Genomic DNA, 18345 nt, shown 5'->3' on the forward strand with positions numbered 1-18345 from the left:
AAAATAGATGGAATCCCAGTGTTCTTTGGTTTCACAGAGCATCTCTGTCCTCTCTGTGTACTGCTGGCCGGGCCACTGAGGTGGGACAGGCAAGCGCGAGGGATGCACCATCTGACAGATGGAGCCAGGCCCAGGCTGGTTTCCTCATCTGTATGTTGACAATAATCCTGATGGCAGTTATCAGGAGGAGGAAATGATAGCATGTACACAAAGTTGGAGAAACGTGCGCTCAGTAAATGGCAGCAGTATTATTGACATGCAAGGAAATGCTTGTCACCCAGCCTATACCATGATGGCAAATTGTATCTTAGTTGTTTTGCCATCTCTAAAACTCAGCTGACATGTGCATTAAAGGCCCATTCCATGTTAGGCACACAGAGCAAAGATCCTGTGGATTAGAGTATTGTTCTGCAATTCTAAATTTTAAGCTTCTATGAAATTGTCCAGTTCTGAGTCAGTTATCAAAATGTGAGTCTAAGACCACACGGTTCTGTAATCTAATTCATGACCCTATGACTGAATGAGGGAGTTCCAGAACAAGCACTTAGGGAGTATCTGCTTTGTGCCACGCATCGAGCTCAGTTCTTTACAAATGTTACTCGATTTACTCTCCATACAGTCCTGCGGAGGGAGACATTTTCATCCCCACTTTCAAGGCCCGTCCAGGTAAAGTGACTTGGTCGAAGCCACACAACTGGTTTGGATGGACCCAGGATCTTACCCTGTTCTGTGAACGCCAGTGGAATCTTTGCACTTATCTCTATAATTCTGTAAGATTTTAATGACCCCATTCTTTTCTTTGTAACTTTATTTTTAAAATCTTTATTGTTGAAAGTATTACATATGTCCCCTTATTTCCTCCATTGACCCCTTCTAGCCCGCCCCCACCCCCACCCCAGGCCTTCACCACCCTATTGTCTGTGTCCATGGGTTATGCATATATGCATATTCTTTGGTTGATCACTTCCCACCCACCCACCCTCCCCTCTGAGATTCCATGCTTCCATGTCTCTGGATCCACTCCATTCATCAGTTTATTTTGTTCATTAGATTCCACATACGAGATAATGTGATACTTGTCTTTCTCTGACTGGTTCATTTCACTTAGCATAATACTCTCCAGGTCCCTCCATGCTGAATGACCCCATTCTTAACCCCAGGATTCCAGGAGGGCAGATACGGCAGGATGAAAGCAGTCTAGCCAGGGGAAGGTGAGGCAGGCTGCACAAATTGCACAGGCCCTTTGGCCTTGCTCCCACGACCCCCATGGACCTGGGGTGTCTGGCCACGCACAACCACAAGGTGGCGCTGCGGGCTGGAAGCCTCTGGAGGGGCCTCGGAGACGCCTGTGGGGCTTCTGCCCTCCCTGACAGGCCAGAGGCCAGAGGCCAGGGCTGGGGGGACAGGATAATGATCCCACAGGAAGGAGGACCCTGCACCATGTGGTGGCATCTGTACCCTCCCACTACAGCTCAGGGCGGAGATGACCTGCCTCAGAGCTCCTCTTCTCCTGCAGGAGCCCCAGCACCCCCACCCTGCTCCTGCCTTCAGCAGCCCTTTGTCCCTCTCTCAAGTGCTCCTTCCTCAAACAGGGCTTTGGGAGGGCCCAGACTCCTTGGGTAAAAGTCCCAGAGATCTTTCCCGGACCCTGCATTTGAAATCTCTCTAATCCAGGGAATGCAGAAGGGGTGGAGAACCAATCGGAGGACTCTAAGAGCCGGGGTCTTACTCTCACAACACCCCCCCCCCCCATGACTCAGCCCTTTCATATTGACCATGGTGCCAGCCTTGGGTTCCTGTGTGTGTGTGGGGGGGGGGGGGGCGGGGGCGGGGGGAAGAAGGTTGAGTGACAAGATGGACAAGCTCCCCACCCATACCTGTGACCTGCATGTTCTAGGTTCTGTGCCATTGCTCACCTATAACCCCTCCCAGTGCCAGCCCCTTCTTTCCAGGCCCACTTGTCCTACTCAGCTGTGGATGGATGAGCCTCCTCCAGGAAGCCTTCCAGATCCATCCACAGGGCTCACAGCTCCCTGTGCTGTTTCGTTAGGTGTCCTCTGTGTCCTTTTACCCCCTCTATCCCAGGGAATCAGAGAATGTGAGACTCCTTAGGGCAGAGATGGAGTGACTGTGGTTGTTGGGGATGATGGTGATGGATATTCCTGCAGACCTTGGCCAATTAGAAGAATTTGCTGACAGTAGAGCCACTCAGATGAGCTGGAAATGAGCTCCCCTGTCACTGGAAGTGCACAGAGGAGTTAGCACAGCAGTGAAATGACAGAAGGAACAAAGCACTGTTGGAGCTCAGAGGAGGGAGGCGGAGGGACCTCAGGGAAAACTTCTGAAGGAGGTGAGACAGGAACTGGGTCCATTAGCATGGGGAGGAGTTGAGAGGTAGGGAGGAGGGCAAGGGCAAGGTCCCAGAGTAACCGTGTGAGTTCATGGGAGAGGGGAGGTAAGGAAGGTGGACAGGGTGCAAGCTGCTGTTGGTGCAACCCGCCCCCGAGTAATCCCCCCATGGCACCTCTCTCCCCTACTGGGCTTTTCAGGAAGAACACACTCCCCAGGGCAAGGCTGGTGCTGATTCATCCTTGTGGCCCCAGGGCCAGCCCAGGCAATATGAGTGGACAGTGATGGAAAGAGGGACTCTTTCTAACGTTTATTGAACCAAGGACTAGTTAGGTGTCGGGTGGGGCCGGTGGGGGACAGAGCTCTCACTGTCCTGCGGTGTCTTTGTGGGACCAGCCCCCTGTTGCCCACATGGCCAGCTGGCTTCCACCCAACACCTCCTTTCCCAACATACCCCCAGGACACACTCTTAGGAAAGTGAACAAATGCAACTCTTTTTCTTTTACAAATGACACTTTGCATCCCCTGCCAGCAGGGGTGGGGGTGGGGAACGGGTTAAAGGGGACAGTCCATAAAAAAGGCAACAACAGTCTATAAAATGAGCCTAAGCAAAGAGCCAGGGCTGGGAGGCTGAGATGCCACCCTGGTGGGGGAACATAAAACTGGGTGGGGACTGCCTGCCTCCTTCTGCTGCACTCACAGTAGAGGAGGTGGGCTGTGGGCTCTGGGCCAGTGGGGCTGAATCTGGGAGGCTGGTCCTGGCTTGTGGCAGGGCGGGGGAGGGGGAGGGGGGGGACCAGGACTGCATCAACATCTTGGGGGGAGCATCTAGGAACAGGGCCTGAAGGATCAATGGGTACGTTTCCAGTCTTGATGCTGGGGGACCCCACCCGAGTGGGAATCTGGCAGGGCTGGGACTGGCATGCCTGACGCTTCCAGAAGCTCTGAGAGGTGAAGTGACAGCCCGGGCATCGCAGCTGGTCAGTGGGCCAGAGTCCTACCTTCCCGGGATGACAGGAAATGGGTGCCAATGGTAGGATGTGGGTCTTGGCAGCAAAGGGGAGCCCAGAAAGGGGGGAGGGAGGCCATGATTTAGAGAAGACAGCAAAGTGCAAAGGGGCCTGGCTGGGAGGCAGTCATGCCTCTGTCGCGGCAGTACCTCAGATTACCAATTTTCCTCTGAGCCTCAGTTCTCCCATCGGCCACATGAGGAGGTGGGCACCCCCCAGGCCTTTCTGTAACTAAAGTTCTACCCAGGGCTCCAGGGGAACAGGAAAGGATAAAGTGGGCCCCATGTGCCCGGAGCAAAAGAAACCCATGCCCCTGAGTGGCTGGACCATGGGCCCAAGGGGGCACTCAGCCATGGACCTGACCTCTGACCTTCCTCCTGTCATAGTCAGGTTGGCCCAGGCCTGAGGGAAGGCACTTGGGGTCGAGTGGGGAAGGACAGCAGCGGGCAGCTGTGTAGTTTGGCATCAAAGACCCCCTGCTTATGGTGTGGGGGCAATACAGACAAAGGGCAAGGCTTTCCTCCTGGGTGTTGTCCCAGGTCCAAAGCCTCTTCTCAGTCCACAGCTGTCTTTCGATGCTGCTGCCATTCAGGCTTGCAGAGTCCCCACTGGCATTGGCACATTAAAATATAAATTACCCAGGACCTGAGTCAGCCCGGGCAGCAGTCTGTCATGTGGCCCGGGGCCACACCATTTGTCACAAGATGCTGAGGCCCCTGGAAGCCGGTTCCCCAGTGTCTATGCATTGCAGAGCCACCTTGGGGCTGGAGCCAGGCTGCCGGGGGTAGGCACCCTCGCGCACCAGGCGCCGGCACTTCATGCCCTGGCCCACACTGACGCTCTGCAGCGCTGGGAGGTGGAGGAGCAGTGTCTCAGGTGGGGGCACCAGGCTTGTGCCCGACAGGTCCAGCTCCTGCAGGGAGCCCAGGCCCGAGAATACCTCCGCTCCTGCCCACTTGAGCTTGGGGTTGCCCGACAGGTCTAGGACCTGCAGGCTGTGCAGCTCATGAAAACCATAGGGTGCCAGTTGGGGGAGACCCTGCAGGCTGCCCAGCGACAGGTGTGTCAGGCCAGCCAGTCCTGTGAAGGCACCTGGGCCGATGGCGGCCAGCGGGTTCCCATCCAGGCTCAGGTAGCGCAGGGGCAAGTCCCGGAGGTTGGGCACAGCGCGGAGCCGGTTCCAGGCCAGGTTCAGGCTCTGAATGGTGGGCGTGGGCAGGCTGGCCCCAGCGGGGTGGGGCACGAGGCGGTGGATGTGGTTGTGGGAGAGGTCCACGTGCAGCGCTCGGCCCTGGCCGTGGGTGGTGAAGGCGGACACTGGGACCTCACGGAGCCGGTTGTAGCTGAGGTTCACCTCACTCAGGGGCGAGCTGGTGAAGCTGTCTGCAGGCAGGGCTGCCAGGCCATTATGGCTGAGGTCAAGCGACTCCATATAGCGAAGGCGGGAGAAGGCGGTGGGCGAGATGCTGGTGAGCAGGTTATGGCTGAGATCCAGGCCGGCCAGGGTGGTATAGCCTGGCCCTGCCAACACCGACTCGTTCACAGTCTCCAGCCGGTTGGAGGACAGGTCCAGGTGGGCTGTGTCCAGAGGGATGGGCACAGGCACGATGTGGGGGCCAAGGCCACTGCAATCCACTCGTGTCAGGCTGAAGCTGTCAAAGAGGCCGAAGGTCTCCACCTCACACTGGCACCCGGGGAAGCAGGGCCGGGTCGTCTGGACCCAGCTCACGGCCAGCAACAGCAGCAGGGGCAGCAGCAGGGGACACAGCATGGTCGCGCTAGAAAGAGAGCCATAGGTGAGGGTTGACTGCAGGCACCCCATATCAGATGGTACTAATCCCGCCCCATAAGACACCAGCCAATGTGTCTAGGCACAGCTGAAAGTTACCACCAGCACCCTGCCCTCCCAGAATTCTTTCCCTGAATACTCCTCCTATAATTCTTTGTTCCTGTTCCTCTCAGGCCTCGCTCTCCCCATCTGTATGGTAAAGGGGGTTAGGCCCGATTTGTGGATTATTAAAATATATGTATTTTTATTGATTTCAGAGAGGAAGAGATAGAAACATCAATGATGAGAGAGAATCATTGATTGGCTGCCTCCTGCACGCCTCATACTGCGGATGGAGCCTGAAACCTGGGCCTGTGCCCTGACCGGGAATCAAACCCTGACCTCCTGGTTCCTAGGTCGACGCTCAACCACTGAGCCACGCTGGCTGGACCAGATTGGTGGATTTTAAACTGCAAGCAGCAGAACTCCTTCTTAAACATTATCAGATGAAAGTGGGCCTGTTCTGGCTGGCTGAAGTGAGGGTTGGGGCCTAGAGCCCTCCATGCCTGCTCACCATCTCTGCCGTAGGAGGTTAAGGAACCCAGCTGGAAACCCACTGGACTAGATGGCTCTTTAGCTGGCCTCCAGAGCTCGGACGTTCCAGGGCCCTGGGCTGGTCTCAATCCAGGCCCTCTAGGGAGGGGCTCACAGCTCAGGGGTTGGGGTCAGGGTGTTCCATTCACCTGTGCTGAGCATGTGCCCGGTGCTGTGCCAGCTGCCACACAGACTGGCTTGACCCTCCCAATCACAAAAATTGCCATCGCTTCCTGAAGAGGGAATTGAGACCTAGAGAGGTTCAGGAAGTCACGCATGGCCACAAGTAACTGGGAGGGGAACTAGATGGCGCAGAGGAAGCATGGCTCACTGTCACGGTTTGGCAGTGGCTGAGCCATGCCTAGACCCACACACCAGCCTGCCGGATGGGAGCCTCTCCCTGCAGGGACTGGCCCCACCTCACCTCTTTTGTGGGTGACGATGGATGAGTCTACTGTCCTAAGCCCCCTCGCCTGGCCTGTCCTCCAGAGGCAGGAGCCTTCATTCTGTCATATAGATAGTGAGGCAACAAGAGCGGAGCAAGGACGCTGAGCCCGGTACAGGAGCCCACCAGGGCAGAAAGCCCGGATACCTAGCAAGGGGCAAAACCAGAAAGACAAGATCCTCGTCCCCAGCGTAACCTTCCTCCCCAGCGCATCGCTGGTCCTGTGGTTCGGACCCCCTGAGCTTTCCTCCCTACGATAACATCTGGGCCTCAGTTGCATTTCAGCTCCAGGCCCAGAAAAGCAGCAAAACCAGACAAGGGACACCGCGGCTGCCTCGGGACCAGCTGCATTGACTAGCGACCCCCTGCCCTGGCGCCCACCAATCAGTGGAGACCATGACCCTGAAAGAGCACACCTGGAAAGCTGATGGATATTCTTTCGAGGCCTTCCCCTGAGAGCTCCCCTAAGATTTCCACCTGCAAGAGAGGAATAAACACGTTCGGAATGAAGAACCCCGGGTACGCCACTGACCCCAGGGGAGCATGCCCACGCCCTTTCCTTCCCCCTTCTTTCCACTAAGGGACCCCATGAGACTGCAATCAGGGGAGCAGTGGGCGGCAGTGGCTCGTCTGGACTAACCCCCTGAACCTGTCTCCAAGCCCCTTTTTTCTCTGACTTCCCAGTGAGCCAAAGCCGCCCAGCCTAGACTCTCCTGTTGCTTCTCCTATGCCCCTTTTTGTTTCACTGTCCTAAATATATTTTTGCTGCGGCCAATAAATTCTCACTCACTTTGCTACACTTTGTCTCTGGATTGAAATCTTTCCTTCAAGAAGACAAGAACGGAGGTCTCATCGTTAGACAAATTCTGCCCTGGTGAGTTTCTGTACGTGGCCCATCGTCCTTGCTCTGCTCATGCCTACCTGACTATCTATATAACAAATTCAATTGTAAAGACTTCCAGACGGGCTCTGGGGATACCCGTCCCAAGCCCCTACCCCCAGCTGACACAGCTATTACCCTATGGCTCTCCCTTTAACCTAGGCAGCTGAGCTGGTTCCCCCATTGCCGGGAGCCAGTCAATCCTTGCTGTTTCAAGGGACCTGGCATATATGGCATACTGTTCTTAATATGTTTGCTCACCTTCTTGGCGCTGTGTTTTAACCAAGGTCACCTCTCCGAGAAAGGTTGAATCCCCAGGTAGGGATTTTCCCCTGAAGTTAGGGAGGGAATAAAACCTCTTAACTAAGTGCCAGGCGGGTAATTAATCATTTTAACTACGAACAATCATGCTTAAGCTACATAATCTTTACTCCCTGGAATGGAGATAAGAAACGCCCTAACCTTTGGAATAGAGATTGATAGGATTGGAATCAACTGGTATAAATACAGATGCAACAAGACAACAAGAGACAGAATTCAGAAGACAGAACCTACACGGAGCCTGGAGGCGGAGCCTGGCGAGAGAGCATGGCAGGGGATCCTGGACTGAACCTGACTGTGGAGATTGGCAGGAGAGCCTGACTAGAACCTGGTGACTGAACCTGGCTGGAGAACCCGGACAGAACCTGGCTGGAGAACCTAGCGAGGGAACATGGCGACCAAACCTGGCTGGAGAAGTCCCTGTGTCATTCCTTCTTCGCCGACTCCGTCCACACCTTTGGGGACCCTTGGACCTGCTGGGGTTGGACCCCGGCACCCCATTATACAGATGAAGGAATAGAGGCTCAGACACAAAAAAAGTTTACCCCGAACTAGTAAAAAGCAGGGCAGGATTAGAACCCAGGTCTGCTCAGTTCCAATTCCTCTATTTTCATCTGCTGCCTCTGGCAGGACTGTCAGGGAGAGACAAGATCCAAGAGGGGCTTTCCCCAGACACATGTTATGATACAAGCCACATGTTATGATGCAAGCCATGTCCCTCTCCTGGCTTGTTTCCGTCCCTGTACAATTAGCGTGCGGCTGCCACCAGTGCCAGGCACTACATGTACACTCTTACATTCAATCCTCACACCCACGCACATCTGTCTGCCAAAGCCTATGTGTGTGCCCACTGCAGCTCGGTGGTGGTGCTCACGGGAGAATGAGGAAGAGGGCTGAGCATGAAGGCATCTAACTGGACAGTCTGTGGTTATCCCACCCCACCACACAGCAACCACTCAGCCCGGGAGACGGAAGGCACGAAGCCTCACTCCAGCAGGTCTCTTCATCTGGGGTAGCCCTACTCTGCCCCCCTGCTCTGTCTTACCGCCACCATCTCTCCCGCTGGCCTTCAGGGAGGGATGGACCAGGGACCTGCCCACTTTCTAGACTGGGGTGGGTGGGGAGGGAGCAGCATGATAGTATTACCAGCCTCCATGAAACTTTAAAGGGGCAGCTACTTGATCCCCACTGGCTCTGCATGGGGGCAGGATGAAGTGGGGCTCTCCTCCCTTGCTCCCCCAGGGAGGCCCCCTCCTTCCCCACCCCTTTCTATTATAGAGTCCAATTTGAGGATTAAACCCAGCCCAGGTGCATCCTGGGCTTGGTCCCAACTGAGGGAGGATAGAGTGCTCCAATGTCTGGAACCAAAAGGAAAAGAATTAACTTGCTTCAGGCACCTTTTGTTCTCCTGTGTGAGCTTTACCACAGGGCTTCATTACCACTCCGGGCCCCACCTTCCCTGCTAAGCTGATCTGCTCATATCCACTCTTCCTGGGGTTTGAACAAACAACACAGGTACCAAAAAAAAAAAAAAAAATACCCCGAGATTACCCTTTGGTTCCCAAAGGTGATTATATAAGGTGCCTATTAAATGCCAAATGGCCTCTCGTGAGCTCCTGCTTATGTAACCGGGAGCCCAAACACAGCCCAAACGCTACCCCTCCAGAGAGGGGGCCTCTCACCACCCTCTCCGGGCCTCAGCCTGGTCCTGGGAACCACAAAGCAGTAATTCTTCTCCTGCCCTCCTCACATAAGTTGATTGGCTCTCACTGAAGTGCAATCCAAACTGTGAAGAGCTATGCATGCATGCAAAGTGGTCATCGCTGGGTCACTATAGAAATGGGACTGAGGCAACGGGAGGGGCAGCTGATGTAAAAGGAGCAGGATTGTAAATAAGACCTAGCAGATAACTGCTGGGGGACACTCTTAGGACATCCAGGGCTGTCCTTGCTCAGCCCTGCACAGTGGACACCCCTCCCGGGGCCCCTGTTCTGTGCCAGGCCTGGATGTTCACATTGACAGTCAGAGCCAGACCTCACTATGTGCCAGTGCTGGACACATGTTCTCCCATGCAACCCTCAGTCCCTCAAGGTCAGCAGTCTTATGTCCATTTTAGAGCGGAAGAAGCAAAGATGTGAAAGGGGAGGTGGTGGAGCTGGGAACTGAAGTTGGGCCTTCGTAACCTCGTAATTGGTTTGGTTCCAGTGGAATGTATACTTCTGCGTGTTGCTGGGAAAAGAAGGGGTAGGTGTCCAGAGTCCTAGGGCCAAGCTCTACCTGCAACTAACTGCTGCGATGAGGTAGGTGCCACGGTTTTTAGTATCAATGGCTCTGGGGGCTTTCCTGAGGTCACAGCAGAGCCCAGAGGCCTCTCCGGGGTGTCCCAGGCTGGTGGGGGAAAAGAAGGGAGAAATCCCTGAGAGGCCTCACAACTGTGGGCCCAGAAGTGGGCCAAGGCAGAGGTGTGGGCTGGTGGTCTTTGAAAGTCAAGGCACCTGTTCTGCTCAGAGGAAATGTCCCCTTTTGGGGGTAACATACAGGAGTGCCATCATGGGATTGCCTCGGAGACGCTAGGCTCTGGCACTGCTGCAGGAAACCCCTTAGGAAAGGCTCAGGAGCCACTGTGAGGGCAGGACTTCCCCGGAGACTGGGGGAACATGAGGAAAATTCCTGCCCGGGTCCTAACCCTTTATAGTTCAAAAGGGCCTTTGCTTTTGATGCTGGGAGGACCCAGATGGGGCGTGCCATCCCTCACTGTAGTGACGAAGCGAGTGTGCAATCACTTGTCCACAGACCCCTGACTCCGGGCCCAGGGCTCCCTGGCCACTCATGATGGCTGTGGACTCTCCTAGGGATCTTATGGAGCTGGTAAAAATAATGTTCAGCAGAGTTTGCAACCTCGTGGAGGGGGCTGATGCCATAATGTTAGGTATCATGAGGATAAATTACATGTCTAGGGAAACTATAACTATGCATTAAAAAAACCCAACCCAAGTCCTAATTTTAGAAAGGCCGAAAGAAAATATATCAACACAACAGTGGTTTTCTTTAGATAGAACTCTGAGTGATTTAAACATGTCTTAATCTCTTCGCATCCCTCCTCATATCCTCTCTTATAGTAAAATAAATAAATACAATATATACATATATATTTTTTTATGTTCATATGAATATATAAATTAAAAAAAACACAGAGTAGCAAAGGCTCCTAATAGGACTGCCTCATGGCCATCTCTGCTTTCTCTAATCTTGGGTAGCCACAATCTCTGAGCCGCAGTCTCATCGGCAAAATGGGATAGTAACAGCCACCTCACATGTGAAGGACAGATACAAAGGGACCCACTGCAGGGGCAGTGGAGGGGTGAGAAGTGGTGGAATCTGGGTGTACTTTGAATGTGGAGCTGATGGAATTTGCTAGTGGGTTGGATATAGAAGATAAAAGCGAGGAATCCAGACTCCTGAGTTTTTGTCATGAAGAGGAAACAAAATGGTAGAAGTAAGGCACCTATCGAGGATCCCAGCACAGGGCAAGGGCACAGTGTGGGCTGCCCTGCCTTCCTCCAGACGGGGAGCTGGTGGGGTGGGGATCAGCAGGTGGGCCTGGCCCCTCTCTTCCTCCTTCCTGTAGCAAGCATGTCAAAGCTCTCATCAGCACCCTCTTGGAGTCAGTCTTTCCAGGCAGGCCACACTATGCTATTTCTCAACAGGCTGCTGGGTCTGGGAAAGGATGAGTAATGTGAGTTCCTTTTGACAAAACCCACCAGCCTCGGCTCCACGGAGAGGAGAAACCTTCACAGAGAGCAAAGGGCCATGGACACCTTGCAGTGCTAACTGGGAAAGTCACTTTCCTTCTCTAGACCAGTTCCTCCAGTCGTGAATCTGAGATGGTAATGAGGGTCCCACTGGTCTCAGAATGGCTGGTTGGGAAGATCAGACTAAGAAGATAAACACTCTCTATAGAGAAATGAGACCCCAACGGGTGGAAGACACATCATGGAAAGACTGTGCCTTTTCACTCTACCTGTACCCATATCCCCTGCAGACATAATCAATCAATCACAGCACCACTCCCTAGGAAATCTGCACAGGGCCTCAGAGCTCTTCTCAACATGGTCTCTCCACCCATTGATTAGAGTTTGCCCTTGAGATGAAAACTGTCATTCTCGGAGCAATTCTCTGATTTGAAGGAGTGACAACATGGAACAGGAGTCACCTGCTGCACTGGGAAACTTTGGCAAGTGTCTTTCTCTCCCATTTCCTCATCCAAAATGGAGACACCAATCCCTTCCTCAAGGGACTGCTATGAGGACTGGAGATCACAGGGCCAGGATACTGGCAGATGTGCAGTCAGTGGGTGCCTGTGTCTCTCCTAGGCTGTATGGTAAAGGAGTCCTCCAGAAAGGGCACCCATGGACCACCCCTTACCTCCTTCACCATTCTCTGGGGCGGGGGTGGGAAGAGAAGAGGAAGCAACTGGGCAACCGTGCGTAGTGACAAGGCAGGTTCTGGAGGACAGTCATGAACCCCAGTCTTAGTCCCTGCTCTGCATGGCCTGTTCACATTTTCAGACAAATCCACCGCCCCGCCCCCCCCCCCCCCCCCCCCCGCATCCCCTCACTGAGCCTCAGCTTCTCTACCTCCACATAAGAGGTCAGGTCTAGACCAGGGGTCCTCAAACTACAGACCGCGGGCCACATGCAAATACAAATACTGTATTTGTTCCCGTTTTGTTTTGTTTTTTACTTCAAAATAAGATATGTGCAGTGTGCATAGGAATTTGTTCATAGTTTTTTTTTTAAAACTATAGTCCGGCCCTCCAACGGTCTGAGGGACGGTGAACTGGCCCCCTGTTTAAAAAGTTTGAGGACCCCTGGTCTAGACACTCTAGCTCTAGTGTTTCAGGATTTCAAAATTTAACAAAAGCATTTACTAATCTCTATTAAGTACTGCGTGGGGTGTATGGTGGGGTGGGGATACCAAGTCCTCATAGGGTTACTCACCAGCAGAGGGGACAGGATATCAACTCATGACAAGATCACTAACACTTGTCTTGGACCCAGACCAGGACTCCAGGCCCAGGTCCACCACTATCTGTGTGACCTTTGCAGTTCTCTTTATTTCCTTGAGCCTCGGTTTTGGCACCTGTGTAACAGTATTAATTCTGCCTCCCTCTGGGAGCTATGATCTGCTGTCTGGAGCAAAGAAAAGGCAGACAGGTGGTCACCAAAGGGATCTTTGGCCCAGATACATCATTTCTTTTCCAAACCCTGACATGTGGATAAAATCCACTCGCTGATCAGCTAGGCTACAGAACACAGGGGCAAGAGGACAAGGTTTAGAAATTGTGCCCACCCTTGGTTATTCCTTGTTGGGCCCACTGTGACTAAGGAAAGTTCGCTGATGGCCTGTGAGGTCAAAAGAGTAATGGTGTGGCTCTAACAGGCTCCAGGCCAGTCTCCCACTGTGACACTCCAGGCCTTCCTTGCTAGAGAGCCTCTACAACAAGTCTGGCTACATCACTTCTCTTCTCAAAAACCTCTTGACTTCTACTTTTACCATCAGAAAAAAAGAAACAGAGAAAAGAAAAAAAAAGTTCTCTAGCATGGAGAGAGCACAAGTTGTCCCCACCTTCAGTTGAACCTACTGTGATGGCGACAGCCACTGAACAAGTCAGCCTCTGCTTACACTTCCCTAGACCTAGAGCTGGGGAGCTAGAAGGCCCCTCAGGGAGTAACTGAGGCACAGAGAGGGGCAGTGATGGCAGGGAAATAGACCCAGGACCTAGGTCCTGATGCCTCACACTGCTGCCAGCATCGTCTGCATCCACCCAGCCTGTCCTGGCCCTGCCAGCGGAACAAAGCCCGTTCTGTCCACTCAGGCTTCCAGGCCACCCCTCCCCTCCCTTCCTTGCTCCCCGGGCCCGTCACTCCACACTTTGAGCACACCTCTCAGACACATACTGAGCAAATTCTCTGTCATTAGTTATTGAGCTGCTCGTTTCTTGACATGAAGTGTGAGTAACTTGGAGCAGTGACCCTGCCTTCTTCACCTGTTCATCCCTTCCCCCACCTGAGGCCAGAGCCAGGCCTGGCGGCCAACACTGCTGGATAAACAAAGAGCCCAGCAGTTAAGAGTCAACTGCTGGACTCAGATCTGAATGCAGCTCTGTATCTACTGGCCTCAGAAAAGTCTCAGTCTGGTTCAGTCTCACGTCCCTAGCAGGGATCGCTACGCGGGTTGGTGAAGCAGTAGGGAACAGTGGGTGAAGCATTCAGCTCACTCTCTGCCACACGTGAAGGGCTCCGAGCACGGTGGGCAGTGACGGTGATGATTACTAAGCTTCCTAATGACAATGGCAGGGTCATTTTTCTTTATGGTCCTCCGTACCCAAGAATCCGACTCAGTGCCAGGCACCCGGCAGGTCTGTGACTGTTGTGCCAACGTTCTCAGTCACTGTGTTGGTGTCTGCTGGCAAGGCCTCAAGCTCCCTCCTCTGAGACCTCTCTGGGGTTAGGAGTTCTGGCTCGGTCCCCTTGGCCCCAGCTGCCTGCCTCTGGCGCTGCAACACAGCACCTCTGGCCCATAGATTTGCCAGCTCCTCACCACAGCTTCAAGAGGGAGCCCCTGGCACAGGAACGAGTTGGGCAGGGAGCTGAGCCTCAGGCTGGAACAGAGCCCCAGCACCGACCCCAGCTGCTCTTCGGTGCCTATCTGCCTCCCACCCCCCTGAGCTCACTCAAGATGACGCCAATGAATCCCCAGGTGAAACTTCCATTAACATCCTGCCCCGCCACCATTTAGTCAGCTCTGGAAACTCAAGGCAAAAAGAATTCCAGGGCCAACTCCTGGAGCCTTGAGGGCTGGCTCTCCCAACAGAACCACTAATGCCGCCCATCTGTACAAACATATCCGCTCACTACGCACTTCGACACCAGCACCTCGTCTGCCTCGCCACAACCTCTGACTGTTGGGATTCCTGGCAGTTGGGCAGTAGAGGAACAGGTCCCAACCCCAGAGATCTCAGCTCCAAATCCAGTGATTCTTACACCATGTGCCTCAAGGTATAAATGGGCCCATGTGGATGACGGCAACTGATCATGCTGAACTACACGTACCTGTCTGTCCTCCTGTGCGCAGGGATGGGCTTAGATCCACTTTTATGTCCTTGGGGCTGAGCACTGGTCTTGGCACACAGTGGGTACTATATGAATATTATCACCTCACCTAAGGACTCAGCCTCAGGTCTGCCACACGTTGGTGCTCACTGAATGTGGGTTCTTGCCCCCTAATCAGTGGTTTCGGGCACCAGGAAAGAAGAAGTTGTGACACCAGGAGATCTGAAGGCCAGGCGAGGCCAAGGATAGACCCTGAGGCCTTAGATTCTTTCTCCATGCACCTTGCCTGGGCCCCTCTGGGCTCTACCAGGAAATCGGTAAGTGGGTTTGGAAAGGTCTCAGAGGTCAAAGAAGGCTGAAGAAGTTGTGTTTCCTGTGACAGAATGAGGACAAAATGAGAATCAGCAGCTACCCCTGGGTGGGTGGGTTGGTCAGTGTCTTCTGCCTCCCTCACTCCCAGGCCAGGCAGTCACCCACCCTGCCCAAGTCGGGCTCAGGGGGCCTCCAGGCCCGGACTGTTGCAACGGCCTTCTTCCTGGTCTCCTGCCTCTAGTGGTCAGCCTTGCTGGGCACCAGAGTACAATCCCAACAGATTAGGACCCTACCACTGCTCCCTGTTTAAAACCCATTCCACAAAGAGAGCTTATCAGCCTAGAGGCCTATCTTGTTGCCCGGGCCCTATACCTTTGCACAGGCTGTTTCCTCTGAGGAAGATGTCAGAGATGGCCTTCTTTTCTTTGTCTACTATGCAAACACTCACGCATGGGATTCCAAAGCCACCTCCTCTATGAGGTCTTCTCAATTTAATCTGCCCTCATCTGGCAAAAGGTCACCTTTCCCTGGGTTTCCATGGCCCCTGAGCCATCTGTCAAGATACGACACACTTCTTGTCTGCGGCCATCTCCGAATGTGACTGTCCAGCTCCTCTCCTGCATGGGCCTGGCCACATGAAGGCGGATAAGCCAGGAAAATGAAATACCCTGGACAGAGAGCTTCCCTCTGCTTGGAGAGGCTAACAATTCACCCAAGCTTGCAGGGTACTGAGGACTTCGCCAGGTGGTGAAATCAGGTGTAGGCAGAGTAGATGCTGTCTCTGCCTTCTGCTATCAGTGCAATTCAACAAATATCTGCAAAAGGTAATACAGACTACAAACCTCTTCTCATTTTATTAGCACATGTAACTCATTATCCTAGTTAGCATTCATAACAGATCAGTGAGACAGGAATTCTTATCCTCCTTTGAAGGCTGAGAAGACATAGCCAGAATGGTCAAGTTACTTGCCCAAGGCCACAGAGCTAGGAAACAATGGACGAGTAAAATCCAGGTCCTTCTGACTCTAAGGGGCTGGAGCCCTCAACAGCCTCCAGATTGGTCTCCCAGTCTCCAGCATCACCAACAAGCCAAAGGAAGGTTTCTTAGAATTACCAATCCCATCCTGTCATGCCTGCTTAAACCCTCCAGCAGCTCTCTACTGCCTACAGGTTCAAATCCCTGTAGGATTTGGCCCCTGCCTTTCCTCCCAGCCTCAAGTTGAACTCTAACCCCCCTCCAACACCGCCCCACCTCCTCCACCGCTAATGTTGGCCACCTCTGAGCTGTTACCAGAACACACGGAGCCTTGCAGTACTGTACTCTCTCTGGGAGGCCCTTCATACTACCTCCAGAGTGTATTCACCTGGCTTCCCCAGTTGGTTGCATCCCAGCCTTTGGTTCCTGGGGTCCAGGGGCTCCTGGCCTACCTCACCGTATCCCCCCCTAAGCCACCTCCTCTCTCCCCATTCAAAAGAGCAAATTAGTGCCTGAGAATTGTTCACGTCAGAATGAAGGTATGTGTGAAAAGAAACATCAAAGTATTTCCAGGTTTGGGGGTGTCCACCAGTTAGCCAGACAGGAAGGGAGGAGAGAGGCTGTCAACACCTCTTCCAGAGGGGAAACTGAGGCTCAGAGAGGGAAAGGAAAGTGCCCACCGTGGCCTTCTTCCCATGTGAGTGGCTTGTGCCCCTCCTTCATGTCTGTAGCATCCGGCAAAAATTCCAGGCTTAAGACCTGGGGCAGAGTTGGGGGTGGGAAGGTGTTAGGGTTATCTTTGCCACTTGGGATCAAAAGCATAGCAGGCTCGGCCTGAGCCCTCCCTCTGAGGCCAGACCTGGGCTCTGCAAGCCTGGACTTCTCCGAAGGGTAGAGCAGGAAGGAAGGAAGATGGGAGAGGTTCCTGGGACACCTCCTCGCCCAGGCCAGGGGGACGGCAGGGCCCTGAGGCCTTGCTGGTCATCCCGACCAAACGTTGGGCACCACAGGGAGCGCTCTCACCGTCATCCACAACAGGCTGACCAACTTGCCCAGGGCCGTACGGTGGGCCAGTGGCGGGCCCATTCGGAACCAGTACGTGCAAGGTTCCTAACTCCCCACAGTTCAACTGGGGGTCTTGGAGCCAGGGCCTCGGGCAGGGCCGGGCCACCTTCTCACCTCGGGATTCCAAGGCTGGTCCTCCCGCCCCGGGGCAGGATGCAAACGGAGGGCGGATCTGGGAGCCGGGGCTGGGGCTGCCCCTCTGCCCGGCAGACACGTCTCTCTCGCTCTCAAACACACTCTCCGAGGAGCGCGGCGGGCCACGGCGGCTGCCCTCTCCTTTCTCCTCCCCTCCCCTCCTCGGCTCCCGGCCGGACCCCGGGCCCGCGCCTCCCTCTCTCCCCCTCGCCGGTTCCCCACGGGTGTCCCGCACGTTCCTCACGCCCAGGCTCTACCGACCCCAGAAGAAAGAGGGGAGGGCTGCCAGCGACGCCGCCCAGCTCGGGCGGAGAGGAGGACGGGGCTGTTGCCCGAGGAACCGGGAGAAAAGTTTGAAGCCAAGTCGGGGCCCCCGCGGACAGCAGGGGAGCGCGGAGTTGGGGGCGGTGTCTGGCTGGGCGCACACGCTCTCCACGGACACCCAAACCAGACACGTCGACAGGCACAGACCGCGTACGCGGACACTCAACGATGCGCCCCCCAACACCCACCACCAAACGCGGGCCCCCGAAACCTGGACACAGGCGCGACACGGTCACGCAGAGCCACGACCACACAAGAGCGCAGGCAGACGCATGTCCCCAGACTCCAATCCACAAAGGCCCGCAAACGCGAGATGCACGTGTCCGCACAAAGACCCCGGAGCGCGGGCCCGCGCCCCCGGCCCGAGCCTTTGTCTCTCTGGAGCCCTCTCCCCCGGGTCTGGGCTCCCCACTCCCGCCGAGCCCGGGGCGGCCGGCGGCCGCTGCCGACACCCTGGGTCCAGGAAAAGTTAGGAGGCCCGATCCCTGCCCTGGTGTCCAGCGCCGCCGCCCGCCGGATGGAGCGGCCAGGTTGGGGTCGGGGGCTCCAGACTTTGGCCTGCATCGCGGGCTCCCGCTTCCACCCGGGGACCCGCACCCACCTGGACGCGGGTCTGTACAGATGAGCCTAGAGTTCTGGGTGCATCGCGAGGCTCAGAGCCCTTCCTGCACTCGGCCGGCGCTTTTCCCGGTGCCGCGCGTCCCGCCCCCCGGTCCCCGCCCGCCCGCCCGCCGCGGGGCGAACCCTCCGCCCGCTCGACGCCCAGTGGCGGCTCCAGCCGGCGGCCGCGCGACTTAGGGAGCGTGGCCAAAGTGCGGGCCTTTCCTGGAGCGCTCCCCGTCTCCGGTTCGCCCGCGGAGCCCGGGTTCCACCCTAGGGAGCGTCTCCAAAGTGCGTACGTAGTGCCCGCCCACTGTGTTCGGCTCTGCTCCCGGCTTCCAGGAACCCGAATCCCTGCCCCCCTCTCGGAGCGCACCAGCCATCTCCGCAGATGGCCCGCAGGGTCGGGAACATCTGGAGGGCGCTAGAGTGTGTGTGTGTGTGTGTGGGG

At 55.1% G+C, this 18345-nt stretch overlaps 1 protein-coding gene across 2 annotated transcripts; it reads right to left on the reverse strand.

The window, feature by feature from the left end:
* Positions 1-2631: 2631 nt before the first annotated feature.
* On the reverse strand, positions 2632-18004 carry TSKU (tsukushi, small leucine rich proteoglycan). 2 transcript variants are annotated; one of them, XM_059708377.1, is made up of 3 exons: positions 17896-18004; positions 6583-6643; positions 2632-5137 (listed from the first exon to the last, which is right to left on the reverse strand). In XM_059708377.1, exon 3 carries the CDS (start codon positions 5128-5130, stop codon positions 4057-4059), a length of 1074 nt encoding a protein of 357 aa, XP_059564360.1. In that variant the 5' UTR covers positions 5131-5137; positions 6583-6643; positions 17896-18004; the 3' UTR covers positions 2632-4056. The 2 variants fall into 2 exon arrangements, with proteins under 2 accessions (XP_059564360.1, XP_059564361.1); XM_059708378.1 differs by lacking the exon at positions 6583-6643 and having other exon boundaries at positions 17896-18003.
* Between the last annotated feature and the right edge of the window lie 341 nt (positions 18005-18345).

This window comes from Myotis daubentonii, chromosome 9 (assembly GCF_963259705.1).
Source record: "Myotis daubentonii chromosome 9, mMyoDau2.1, whole genome shotgun sequence".
NCBI classification, from domain to species: domain Eukaryota; kingdom Metazoa; phylum Chordata; class Mammalia; order Chiroptera; family Vespertilionidae; genus Myotis; species Myotis daubentonii.